Source organism: Formica exsecta, unplaced genomic scaffold, assembly GCF_003651465.1.
Source record: "Formica exsecta isolate Colony F162 unplaced genomic scaffold, ASM365146v1 scaffold236, whole genome shotgun sequence".
In the NCBI taxonomy this organism is placed as follows: Eukaryota; Metazoa; Arthropoda; class Insecta; order Hymenoptera; family Formicidae; genus Formica; species Formica exsecta.
In genome coordinates this window covers 1023055-1036481 of record NW_021849640.1, presented here as the reverse complement: position 1 = coordinate 1036481, position 13427 = coordinate 1023055, and the positions used below count along the sequence as shown (strand labels likewise).

At 34.9% G+C, this 13427-nt stretch overlaps 2 protein-coding genes across 7 annotated transcripts in view; both read left to right on the top strand.

Annotated features, from left to right (window-relative positions):
• Positions 1-993: 993 nt before the first annotated feature.
• LOC115235820 (tropomyosin beta chain-like) lies at positions 994-2988 on the top strand. Its single transcript, XM_029807857.1, has 6 exons — positions 994-1671; positions 1781-2038; positions 2117-2287; positions 2367-2680; positions 2773-2839; positions 2920-2988. The coding sequence occupies exons 1-6, from the start codon at positions 994-996 to the stop codon at positions 2986-2988; spliced, it is 1557 nt and encodes a 518-aa protein (XP_029663717.1).
• Positions 2989-4921: 1933 nt separating this feature from the next.
• Positions 4922-13427, top strand: part of LOC115235813 (ras-specific guanine nucleotide-releasing factor 2-like) — a 54728-nt gene continuing 46222 nt past the window's right edge. For 4 of the 6 annotated variants that reach the window (XM_029807838.1, XM_029807840.1, XM_029807839.1 and 1 more), the window contains exons 1-4: positions 4922-5148; positions 6949-7178; positions 9058-9188; positions 11851-11967. In XM_029807838.1, the coding sequence (XP_029663698.1) occupies positions 7151-7178; positions 9058-9188; positions 11851-11967 (276 nt within the window). In that variant the 5' untranslated portion in view covers positions 4922-5148; positions 6949-7150. Of the gene's footprint in view, positions 7179-9057; positions 9189-11850; positions 11968-13427 lie in introns of all 6 variants that reach the window. The other 2 variants (XM_029807837.1, XM_029807841.1) reach the window with 2 other exon arrangements.

Here is a 13427-nt window from a genome sequence, read left to right as displayed (position 1 = left end):
TTTGATACCGGACATGGATCGATCCAGCCGGCTGCAGGTATATTCCGAGGCATAAGTTAAATAATAATAGCGCGCATAGGAAATTCGACATTGGCAGATTACATCTAATTATATATTGATCGATACATGATTACGTATTAATAGATAATTTGTGATACGCGCGTACAGATGCTAATAAATTGCAATAATATTGCAGAAGACTCCACGTCGAGTAATTGCGGTGATTGTCATTTATCTAAAGAATTAGTTAACGTTCAGATTCAGTCGGATGATATTGACTCTAGTGTGATATGTTCCGAAGAATCGGAAAAAATAGAATTGAACGAAGTAATTTCGTACGAAGAAATCGATCACGCTCTCGCGACGCATATCAAACGTTCCATCGACAAGATACACGAGATATCCACAGTTCTTCAAGGTATAATATGTATAGTATCTCGCGTAATTTCTCGATGACACGTCGATTGACAGTTAAACAAATTCGTTAAGGCGCCGGGGATTATCACGTGCAGATCGTTAAAGAGTTCGCGAAGCAGCAGCAGGAGCTGCAAAAGAAGGATCTTGAGATTACGAAATTAAAACAAAAAGTGGCGGAGCATATGCTGCAGAGGGGTGAAGGGGATTGCATGATTCAGGAGCAGATAAGAAAAAGGATGCTTGAGAAGGAGAAGGTGTTGGAAGCTGTAATAAATAAGAGAGACTCGGAGATTGAGACGTTGCACGAAGATCTTCTCTCATTGAAAAGCGAAAACGTTGATCTTTTCGATACAAACACCGCGCAAAACGAGGAATTACGAGTACAAAGAGACCAGATGCGCAAGTTAAATCAACAGATAGATGACCTACAGCAAACCATCAATATTTTAAAGGAGGAAACAAATAATATCGACAATATGAGAAAAAAGTTAGTACCCTGATTATTTATATTGTTAAAAATATTTAACCGATCTTTCTTAAAATATTTATCGGTTTGGCAGATTGATAGAACTACAAATGGAGAATAATGATCTGAAAAATAAGCTTACACAAGCTAATGAGATTATTTCTAAGAACGCTGAAATAATAGCGGATCTGGAACGTAAGGATGAAAAGAATAGAATGGCTTTAACGCATGAAAGCATCAGATATGATGCCATTATAACGCAAAAGCAGGGCGATATCGTGAAGCTGCAGAACGAGAATCAATCATTGTGCGACCAGTTGAGCAAAATTGTAATTGAACTCGCTCGGAGCAATGACACGATTTCATTATTGAGAAGAGAGAGCGACAATATGGCCGTGATAAATGTTCTGCAAGCGAATCTATCGGATTTAGACATGGATAAAGAGAGACTACTGGTGAAAGTAGACTATCTGAGGAGCGAGATAGTGAATTGTCAAAGTTCCACGGCAGACATCGAAAATGAACTGCGAACGTTATCGCAGAGAAATGAGACATTGAAAACGGACATAGACACTGTAAAAAATACTAACGATCAATTGTTGTACACGCACGAAGATATGATCAAGTCCTTGAAAGATACACTGTACACACTTCCTGGGAAAATTTATGACAAAATCGTGCGCCTTCGAACGGAAATCAAAGAATACGACACAGATATGGAGAATACGTCTGAACGACATCAAAGCAAAGAAATTTTGGAAAATGAAAAGGAAAAGCAACAGGCGAAAGTATATGCTGATAAGGTAAACACATTTACTAAATCTTATTGTTACTTTTATCGCAATGACTAATTAACATCTCGGATACAATCTAATAATGTCGACAATTTTCTTCAAGTCTTGTCAACAAGATGAGGAATTTTACACGAGTCAATGCACGCATGATGAATTAGTTACGGTCGCTCAAGAAGTAGATTGTAATACTGAGAATGCTGTGCACAAGTTAAGATTCCTCGAAGGACAATACGAGAGCAAACTGCATGAAATTAAAAATTTGATGGATGACGTAAAGCTGAGAGATTACGAAATAAAGAATCTTGAAGAGTGTATTACTTATCTGTTGCAGGAGAAGAACGATTTACAAATTAAAGTTAAAGTACATATATTTTTTTTTCTTTTATAGTATTTTTCTTTTGAATAATTTCTTGTAAATACTTTAATTTCGTTCTAACAGTCCCAGGTAGAGGAGTATCAGAACAAATTAGCATTGTTGAAGAAAAAATATGACAGTAGTTTGAACGCTTTTCGTAAGAGACATAACGAGAACGTCGAAAGATTGCAGACAAGATTCGAAGATATTATGAAAATCGAGAGAAGTCCGTTTGACTCGGAGAGTTGGTTACAGGTACGCGTGTTTGCAAGAGGGAATCAATTAATACATAATTTCTTACGCGTCGCGGTTCGTTATCAATCATCCTTTCTAGTCGCTGAACTTGAAGGAACTGACGGAACTACATAATCGAATCAATATTTTGAGCTCACACGCAGTTGAGGATACTGAATCAAACATTACACATACCGAAACGAAGGATCATTACAGACCTCGCAATAATTCCGAAGAGCATAAGTTCTATAATAAGTTCACTTTACATAAGCAGTACACGACAGAGAATAGGTTGTCTTTAAATAAAAAAGCAAGTAAAGATGAACTCATTTTCGAAAATCTAAATACGGAAAATAATGAAGAGAAAATTTCTATAACAGAATTATATTCTCGCGATTTTAAACAGAAACATAGGTAAAATATTTTGTATATATTTATATTTATACTTATATATGAATTTCAATAGAATTTATTAATAACACACATGTTTTGCAATAACAATTCAGATTTTTCGATGATGGGAAGAAACAAACGGAAAATACGAAATCATGTAAACCTAGAATAGACAGAACCGTAAGTGCATGATAATTATTAAATTATAACATTACGTATATTATTGCATTCAAACGCACATGTGAAATAATACGTTGCAGCTTGATTGGCAGAGAGAGAAATTTATCTATCAATGTAGCATACATCATAAATTGAACAATGCTCGCTGATATCGATGGATAAAATAATATTTCGTAATATAGAGATTTTCAAGCGCAAAACGGATATAAAGCATGAAATAATTTTATCGTCTTTTTATTATTATTCTATTTCGGTATCCGCGCGCATAAATATATATATTAACTATATATATTTTATAAAATCAGGTCCAATTGAGAATATTACTTTTTACTTACTTTTTTCTTCGTATATATATATATACATGTAATTTTTTTAATGTTTTACCTATGCTGTTATTCTTTGTCTAATTAAAGTTATACCCATGTTACACCATTCGTAGAAAAACATGTATTTAAAAAAATGAAGTTTGTAATAAATGTACATTATATAAAAGCCGAGAAAGAATCTCTCTCTTTTTCTTTCTCTCTTTTTATATGCACGAATCTTTATTAATAACAATGTATCTATATAATTAAACAACTTGCAAGGATACATTCGTAAAAAAACATTTTGTTATAAATGAAAATTTATATATTCTGGGAAAAGAAAATAGAGCGAAGGAACTTGAATATACAGAGAATTTAGCTTTGAACTTTCGCCGTAATGCAAAGCTGCGGTGCATCGTATGATACTCTAGTTATGTTACGGGCACTGACAAAATACCCCTTTGATCATTCCGAGAACAATTTGGCATCGAAGAGAAAATATCTCTACGCACGCATACCCGTTACGTATATGCGGGTGGCCGTGTCTTGCCCCATAGATCCGAAGACTGTAAATTGCGTTCTGTTCTCACAATACGGAGTTTATCGTCGCTCCTAATGCACGAGGCGTCGGATGCATATGCGCTTGTTGCGATATTCCAGTATTCGACAACCCGATTATAACTCGATTATAATCAAAGGGGCGTATCTATAATTTCGCTTTGCGAGAAATAACGCGACTGTTTACGCGTTACTCCTATTACATAATTATGTACGTTGTTTTGCACCGGTAAATATTTCCTTTTCTACATGATGCCTACAATTACACGGATGACGCGTTTCGAACATTGAAAGATTGATAATAAATTTGACGATAGGCTCTCTCAGATCGGATTAAACAAGAATTTCTGACAAATATGTCAGACCTCCAAACTTTGCTTTATATTATAGGCAAATAAAAATTAAAAAAATCAAACATCAGAGATGCAAATAAAAGACAAAATCTTATTTTCCACTTAATATTAAATTGTCCATAATTCATATTTTTTTTCTTACATAAAAAGAAGTTATTTTTTTTTTTTTTAATAGCTCTAAATAAAATTTGTTAAATTTAAATATTTAACTTTTAAATATTTTTCTTTTATCAAACAAAAAGAGTATGAGACTTTTTTAACGCATTATAAATACCCTTCCAAGGTCTATATAAATATACAAAAAAGAAAAAAAAGAAAACGTTTAACTCCTGCGATCGACTCCGCCGGATTAGCCGGGGTCACGGTTAATGTGGCCCTTGTCAAGGGGCGATGCATTATTAATTTTCACGGATAAGGGACACGCGCTCGCGAGTTTTCCCTCGTAGCACCTTTGCCTCATACCCACGCTCGCACATACAGACACATATACGTACGCAAATACATATATGTCATATCTTGTTATATTTTGCTCCATTTTCTGTAATTTTTTTTTATTTATCTATGCATTTCAAGACGTTTTGTTTTGTATGTTTCCTATTCTGCGAAGGGTTTCTCTAGAGCTAAAATTAACGCTTTCTACTATAGTTAGTATGTATAGCTCAGCTTGGTCCGACCTGGGTTAGCCAACGAGGGTGTTGTCGATGTTGAAGATCCAAGGCGGCCCCTCGGCAAGGGCCAGGCAGGTACGCAGGCAAGCGCAGGTAGATTTCTCTCTCTCTCTTCCTCTCCCTACCTCTTTCCCCTCCCCCTCTCTCCCTCTCTTTCTTTCTCTCCCTCTCTCAAGGGTTGCCGAGAAGGCGATATATATATCGATAGTTTGGTAGAGAGATTGAGAGAGAGAGAGAGAGAGGAGAGAAAGAAAGAAAGAGAGGGTGATAGTTATACGACATGCGGTCTTGAGAGTAGGCACGAACAGGTGGCGAGGCGAGATCACTCGCCGGAAGACAGCGGAAGCTGGCGAAAGAGAGGGTGGATGAGAAGGTGAGAGGAGGCAAATGACGCGTGCGACGAAATACGCACGCAGGAGTAACAGGTATTGTGAAAAAGATATGAGATGTTTTGAACTTTCTTCCATCTTCTTCTTCCTCTTCTTTTTCTCTCCTCGATTCTTCTCTATTGAAATTTTGGAAGTTACTGACCATTTTTATAGAAGAAAACAAGAATGATGATCTCCTCTCTTTTCCATTTTTCTGGAAAATTCGTGTCCTGAAAGATTCTCTTGTGCTTATCGTCACTTTCCTCCCCTGTTTCATTTCTCTTGCTAAATAATTGTCTTGGATCTTTGTCGATATTTTCGAAGAATCGATGATTTTTTTTTTCTTTAGATGTTGATGTTGCAATACCTTTTGCGAATGCAAATAGTAGGAGAGAGCGAATTCAAATTATACAAAAGCATGAGTTGCATTTTTCTCCTCTTATTCTCATTTCGAGATTAAATGATTGACAATTTTTTCCAATAATTTCGCAGCGAATATAAAAGCATAATAATTACAATTTTAACAACAAATATCATGAAACAATAAATGGAGTAATTAAATACAAAATTGGAAAATGCGAATATTTTTAAAACGATGCATCTGTGTAGCGAGCGTTTAAAAAATGGATCGTATCACTAGGCGTATCGGAAAACTCCCAGACCTATGCGTAGCTCACAAGCTTTAAATAAAAAATCATATAACGCAGCATACAAATATTTCTTGGAAATAGATTGCAAATCTTTTTCTATTTCAATTATTTTAACGATACGAATGTACTTATAAACTGTAAAACATTGACTATTTTTAATTAATTGTCGAGCTATATATTAATATTTTTGATTATCGGGGATATTTTATTCATATTACAAATTGTACAACGCATAAAAAACGATAATACAATATAATATTTTTTATTAATGTGTTTCGAGACGTTTCACACACAGAGACAATCTTTTTTGTCAAAAACCACGAATTAATTTTACTTTATTTTAATATAATATAATTGATGAATTAATGCGAGAATAAAGATTAATATGTGATATTTAGATACGTATAGAAAGCGTCAAAGTTGCATTCGCAATCAATTTGATTGAGAGCAATCGAAACGGAAGATGGCTATTAGATTCGCGCTTTCATGAAAGTTAAAACTCGAGAATATCGATTTTAATCGTAAATAGATTAACATCTTATTTCCGCGAGATTAGCGTGTACCATCGCTTCAATTTTCTACTTTTAGCAGAGTTAGCGTTCGTTTTTATGAACTGGAAACGACTTACAAAACAAATAATTCCAAATAATAATATGAACAAAAGGATAAAGTAAAAATTAATCAATAGATATCGAAAGTTAGCGACGTCGAGATTTCGAATTAATGCGAGTTAGAAAATCAGCTCTGATTTCATATCGTTTTGATTCAATTACCGTGATACGAAATTATTGCACCGATGCGTGCTAGCATATTTATGTAAATATATCGCGGAATACCGTATGGCAAATTTTCGTTGTGTATTCGGGGATGTGAATGATTCCGGTTATGTTGAATCGGCTCGATAATAATATTTACTCAATTAATGATTCATCTGATTTATAGGAGTTAACGTTATCGGAGCGTTTCCTCGTTGAAGCTCAATAACATGTCATTGCGAAAATAAACATCTGGATCGGACATCAATATATTTTTAGAACGATATATATATGTACATATTATCAAATATCAATATCTGTCAAAAAGATTTATCTCTGTCAATCGCGAATCGGTGGCTACTGAAGGAGATTGAAGCTATAACAATTTTATTAATATATATCCCCTCGACAGCTGTGTTACTTATCAAAGAAATCTTCTTTCACGTTGGCAGATGCTACGGCTTTCGATAAATCCACGGAAAAGCTGGCGTCTTCAAAACCGATCGATATACATCCTTGACACTTAACTTTAGCACACAAGGTGTTATTTTCTACACTATTGGAACCTAAACAAGGTAATCTGGACAATCAATCACCGCTGTGAAGATCAACGTGAGAGAGAGAGAAGCATCCTTCTGTTAACGACCTGTGATCATGCTCAGTCCCAAGATGCAAAAAACTGGTAAGATGTATTTCGTTTTTTTGTCACCTTTGCTCTTAATAAAATAGTGTATAAAATAATGGATATAACGCGCAGTGTATGTAAGAGAGATTTAGATTTCCACAAATAATATTTTCCGATTTCATGTTGTATATGTGCGTGAGAGAGATTTTACTATTGTATAATATTTATTCTAAACGCGCAGTAGTTTTAAATGGAATTGAAATATCGTGGAAGAAAATTATTAATAAATTCATGTATTTTTATAAAAGATAATTCTTTGATGATCATTACTGCATATTTGAATATGTAACATCGCTGTAATAAAATTTGCGAACAATTTGCAAAAAATGCGAACGCATTTTATAAATTAATATTTTAAAAATTTATTTATTTGTAATAAACACGTTTAAAATATGGCAAATATTTATGGAAATTTAATTAATCAACAAATCAAAAAATGCCCTTAATTATTACACTAAATTGAACAAGACATAGACTAATTTTTCAATGATATTTTCATTTCAACGAGTAATAGTGTTATTTATACTGAAACCGCGCGTGTCAAAAAAGTTTGATGTCTTTTCGATACTATGATATTTACGTTGAAAAAAGTTTGCCTCCTCTCACTGAGCCGCTCTCATTGCAATAATGCTCGTGTTATAAGTTCATTGTTTGCATAGAAAATTTTCTACGCGATATCGAGATTAGATTTTTGTACGTTTCGCTCCATTTCTCGCGAAACGCACGTAAGATTATGCGAATTTCGTCGCCTATCCGCGGGGAAACTTCGAGTTCGATTTGTTCGGGTGGAATAAAGTTTCTTAAACGTCGCGCGTATCTCCGCGCTAAAGTTAACACACGACCACGAAAGTTCGCGACGTACGAACTGTTATAATCGCGAATTGCGCGGCGACTTCTCGCAATTTACGTCATACACGTGTTGGTCGATCGAGCGGACGACTTTTGCATTTGTGCTGCAGAAGCTGCAGTTAAACCAAAGCTGCATTTTCCCTGAGCGTACTGGGAGCCGCAGATCGTCAGCGGAGATTGAAATCCTGGAAGTGACCCGAGTATAGTTTGCATGCATGAACGGCATCTCTCGGTATCGCGACTCTTCAAATATTGATTTTGACAGATCGTGATTGTATTATATACGAGAAACCGTAATTTTTTAATCGCGGATTATTTGCCTTCGCGAAACTTGTCATTCGCTCCCTCAAATAACGGCCGTACGTTTTTAATTACGAACACTGTAATTTATTGGACGTTGACTTATTGTACGAACAAACGGCAGATTTGAACAATATTGTCTGCTAGCATGCTTGTCGTCAACGGATTATTAATATTTACACTCATATGATGTAAACAAGATTCGCCTCGGTACTTTGAACGTTATTATTTTGGAATAGTATGACAATTCGACGCATAATTGTGATGCAGTGCATTGCATTCGGTATTATGCGGTAAATGCGTAGATATATATCCCATATGTAATTTTGTAATTCAAATGTATTTATATGTTATATGTTGATTTGCAAATATATCTTTATTTGCACAATTAATATATATTCTCGCAAAAGTCGCGATCTAGCATAAAACTCGTAAATGCATACATTTCAAATACGCATATGTGATAAAGAGTAAACAATCAATCGAAATAATTTTGATACTAAAATATTTTTTAAGTAGGGAAATAAAGATTTTTTTTTGCAAAAATTTACAAATTGTCTTTTCTACAAATTTCATTTTGCGAAAGTGTTTGTGGAAATTTGAGTAATGGCACGTTGCATGCGCTACATTTCTTGTCCCTCTATTGCCTAAATCTGGGCGACTCCTATATACACGTCGGTTTTAATTGCTCTATTCACACGCGATACGTGTCTGCCATGTGTTGCAGTGAGGGTAAATGACGCTCAACTAGTCATGCTTTCGGAGAAAGCCCATTACGATCATTCGCTATCGGGATATTTGCACAAGCGGACAGCTGACTCTACTAAATGGCAACAACGATGGTTCGTTCTCTACCAGGTCAGTGAATTGTTTGTTATGCCGTGAGATAAAAAAGTGCACGATTTACTTTATTTGTACCGCAGAGAAAAAAAGAGAAAGAGAGAAAAAGGGAAAGCGATCTAATTTATGTGTTCCATTTGAATCTCACACTTGTCAGAATCTGAATTTGAATTTAATTTTACATTTATCTACAATTTTTGTTTTCTCGGAGGATATACATATATGTATACTCATCTCTTTATTAATTACAACAACAACAAAAATTATTTTACAATTATATTGCATAGAGAGTTAATGATTTTCCAACATTAATTACTATGGTTTTTCTCAGAAAGTTCGCTTGGCGGAAAATTATCATTATTTCTTGGCATTACCTCAAAACAATGTGATATTTCCAACTATTAATATATATAGCCATTGAAATAAAATAACGACAATATCTAAGTTTGCCCGAACTTGTATAAAGCATAAAGCTTCTTCCTCGCAATTCGCGGAAATTTCTTTACTGCTCACGGGGATATTGTTTCGTGGCCGTTACAAACTTCGAAAAGGTCTCATTAACTCTCGCGGCGTTTCGGGTTAACCAACTAATACAATTAAGGAAAGAGCTTTCGACATAGTTTGCAACAGATACTTTGTCATTTGGGAGACATCTACGCTAACAATAAGAATTTGGGCCATATCTTTCCTTGCTTTCCTGTCTTTTTTTCCTCATAATCCTTTAAGTCACAGATAAATCATCCCGTTGTATAATTTTTGCGATCATGAAGCCGCTCAATTATGACGGCGATGGTGTAGACGCGAAACTTGTAATTATTCTATTAAAGATGAGAGTCGTGTCATCGCATCGCAAATGAGTTTGAACTTTTTTAACAAAAGTTACGTTACATCATCCAACCGTTTAACTAATTTTAGTTTGAAAGAAAAACAATCTACCGAGTACCCTAGGATTTCCACACTTTACTTTTACCTTATAGAAGCTCAGGACAGCTTATATACCGAAGGATAATGGGTAGGATCAAATAAATACAGGAAGTATACTGTAGTTCTCTTTTTCGTTTCGATACGATCAAATAAATACAAGAGGAAGTAAGATATAAGTGAAGTAATTAATAAAATGCGATACTTCGTTGTTTGCGAAAGTTCGTCAAATAAACGGAGATATCGTTGCACGATAAAGTTGCGTTTTGCTCATTGCTCGTCGAAACTTTTACACGGCCCGCGATAATCGAATATCTTTCTTGCCGAGACGTTCCGAGTCATTGGATAATAGAGGTAACTTGAGCTCTCTTGCGATTTTAAAGCTTGTTAAACTTATCGCGCCTATCTTGAATTACTGCGGATCAAAAACTTGGCTCGCTCGTAATCGATCTTTATGCGAGAACGCTTACATTTTTCTAGAAAGCACGTGTTTGAAACTAGTAAAAGAAATGAAACTCTCGTCGCGCGCGATAAAAATGTACACGCCATTTCCGAGACAGAAGTTAAATTAATCTAAGATTTGTGCTCCGGGGTTTTTCTCTGAGACTGTAGTATCTTCTTTTCTTTACGAAGTTCGTTCCATAAAACTTTATTACGAGACATGAGTGTCATCGTCGCAAATTACTTTTTATTTTATCAACAGACACGCGTACAGCACCCCATTTAATAATTTAGTCGATCTTTTCTGCAAAATTTAGATTGTTCTGAAACCAGGACGCGATCCGGCTCAATTGATCAAGATACGCGAAATGCACGAATGGAATGCTATTTAAAATGACGAACAATTCTAGACATTTATTGATAATGTCACATTGCAAAGATAGAAAAATTATTTTGTATTTGTATCACATATCAGCGATACGAATTTTACTCAGCGGATTATCTCGAATGTAACTGGCTTTATGAAATATGAGAGCATGTGTCGAATTACGATATTCATTCCATGAATTTTCCGTCGACAACGCGAACGCAATTTAGTTTAACGTAAACCAGATAATAGTATTTTATACAGTTCTTATTTTCTAGTAATAGTAGCAATTGTATTTCTGTAAATTATTTTATTTCGCGTACCTGAGCGTAATGTGCAATTTCTGCTTTCTATCCCTACAAATCTTACAAATTATTATTTCAAATGAAAGATATAATTACATTTGAATTAAGTTTCACACATTTCGCTCAACAAACATTGCGCTCATAATATAACCATGATGTACGACATTAATTTTATGTATGTACATGTGTGTGTGTGCATTTTTAAATAAATTAAGATTTAATTACTTCCGAATATCTCTCGTAGAAATTTCTTACTGTAAAGAAAATTGCCTTGTGTAATATTTTATACCGCGCCCGAGCAAGGCGGTCTTTCAGTAGAAGCGCTCTAGATGTGGTCAGGCATATTCCTGCGCCTTCTGGCGCTGAGAGAGAAAAGATTATACGTCAAAAATTTAATAATAGAAAGCCCTATACTTGAATGAAAAAGAGATACCTAAATTATATATCGTTAAGACATTTAAATCTTTTTTAATATGCAAATTGTAATGATGCAACACGATTATGTTAGTCAGGAATGACTCATTAAATGTCACGATATCATTATCTTTTCACACAGAGAATATAAGAAATTACAATTGTTCATTTCCTCACGTTTTCTTCACGAGAAACGCGATTTTATCTTAGGCGGCTGTGATGTATGTTACAGAATTTACTATTCTATTACGAGAGCGAAAACTGTTCACGACCCAGTGGCGTCGTTATGCTGGAGGGCTGCTATTGCGATCGACTCATCACCGCCAAAGGCAAAGAGCCGGATAAACAGGTATGTGTCTTGGTATGCGCGCGTAAGCTGGGCAACATACGCAACAGCTTATGTTATTCGCTACTAGAAAGTCCAGTGTAAGGAGTTATCCTTGTCCTCAATACCTATGCGCGACGAAAACAAGAACTTTAGCGGAGAAATTGAATATTCTCCTTCCACTTTCGCTTCAACGTTACACGTGTGTTCCACTTCAGCACTATAAATATGTCAATAGGAATTGCGTACGTAATGACTGTCGGGTTAATCGCAATTCCAAAGTTCGTAAAACGCGCTGCTTTTAAGCTTTTGCAAACATGAAATATTACATTGCAAGAGTTACATTTTAGCGGTAAATCTGAGAAAAAATTGTATTCCGATATATAATTTGTATCTATAAAGAAGAAAAAAAAAATTTGATATATTTTAATAATTTTTTTGCGTGGTTAATATCATGTAAAAATTGTCATGGAAGGTAATACGTAAAGTAATGTAACTTCTCCAGCCTTTTTCGTGTGATGATGTATTCAAATGCGCATAATACATAATTCAAAAACGTTTATTTTATGAAAATATATTTAATGTCAAAGGCTAATGTGTCATTTGTACGCACAAGGGGCACATGTTAATTTAAAAACTCGTACGCTACTTCTAACAATGTATATATGTCGGTCTTGTGTATTTTATTTTCCGTGATATTCAATTCGTAGAGCGAATTGATGTTTCAAAAGCTTTTTACACAATTTTTTCGATACATACATGCATTTTTAGCAATATGGCAACTTTCAAATAAGTTCCAATTTGTAATATAAAACTCTCGAAATATCGTGAACTAAGATTCGCTTTACTATACAAATGCGATAATTAACACCAAATGCGGCTATTTAATTTTGTATTCTTTCTAGTTAATTTAAAGATATTATTTTAAATATGCTCGAAACTTGAGCGCTGTAAATTCACAGCCAGCTTTTCTCGTCTACTCGAGTGGTGAAATAATAGAACAAGCTGTGCTCGGCTTTAGATAGATAGAGAGAGAGATAGAGAGATAGAGAGATAGAGAGAAAGAGAGAGAATAAAACAAGCCAAAGAGAAGCCATTACATAGTTGGAAGACGATGACAAAAAATGTGCAATGAATCTTTTGAATTTATGAACGCAAGTAAAAAGTGTGTCTAGTCATTTTTCGCATTCTTGGCATCACAAATCCTAAGTTATTACGGTGGATGAAACATCTCCTGCCGAATTTCCGTATATATAAATTTCGGGAGGAGCAATTAAGGGATTCATCGACGATATGTGGATGCGTGAGATAATAGGGATAGAGAGAGCGTATCGATTTCTGCAAAGGTCACGTGATGCTCGTCGACTTTCCCACTTTTTCTAAAGATATATCGGCCGTTTAGTATTTTCTTTTGGTCTCCTAGACAAGGAGGAAGCTGTTTTTTTCCTTATTTCCACTTTCGTTGCGGCCGATATAACTTTCTC

Excerpts from the sequence above, each read along its gene's own strand:
- LOC115235820 (XM_029807857.1), top strand. The coding sequence starts at position 994 with ATGGAGAATAATGATCTGAAAAATAAGCTTACACAAGCTAATGAGATT. Across the intron at positions 1,672-1,780 it reads AGGAAAAGCAACAGGCGAAA|TCTTGTCAACAAGATGAGGA; the intron begins GTATATGCTGAT and ends ATTTTCTTCAAG. Across the intron at positions 2,840-2,919 it reads AACCTAGAATAGACAGAACC|CTTGATTGGCAGAGAGAGAA; the intron begins GTAAGTGCATGA and ends AATACGTTGCAG.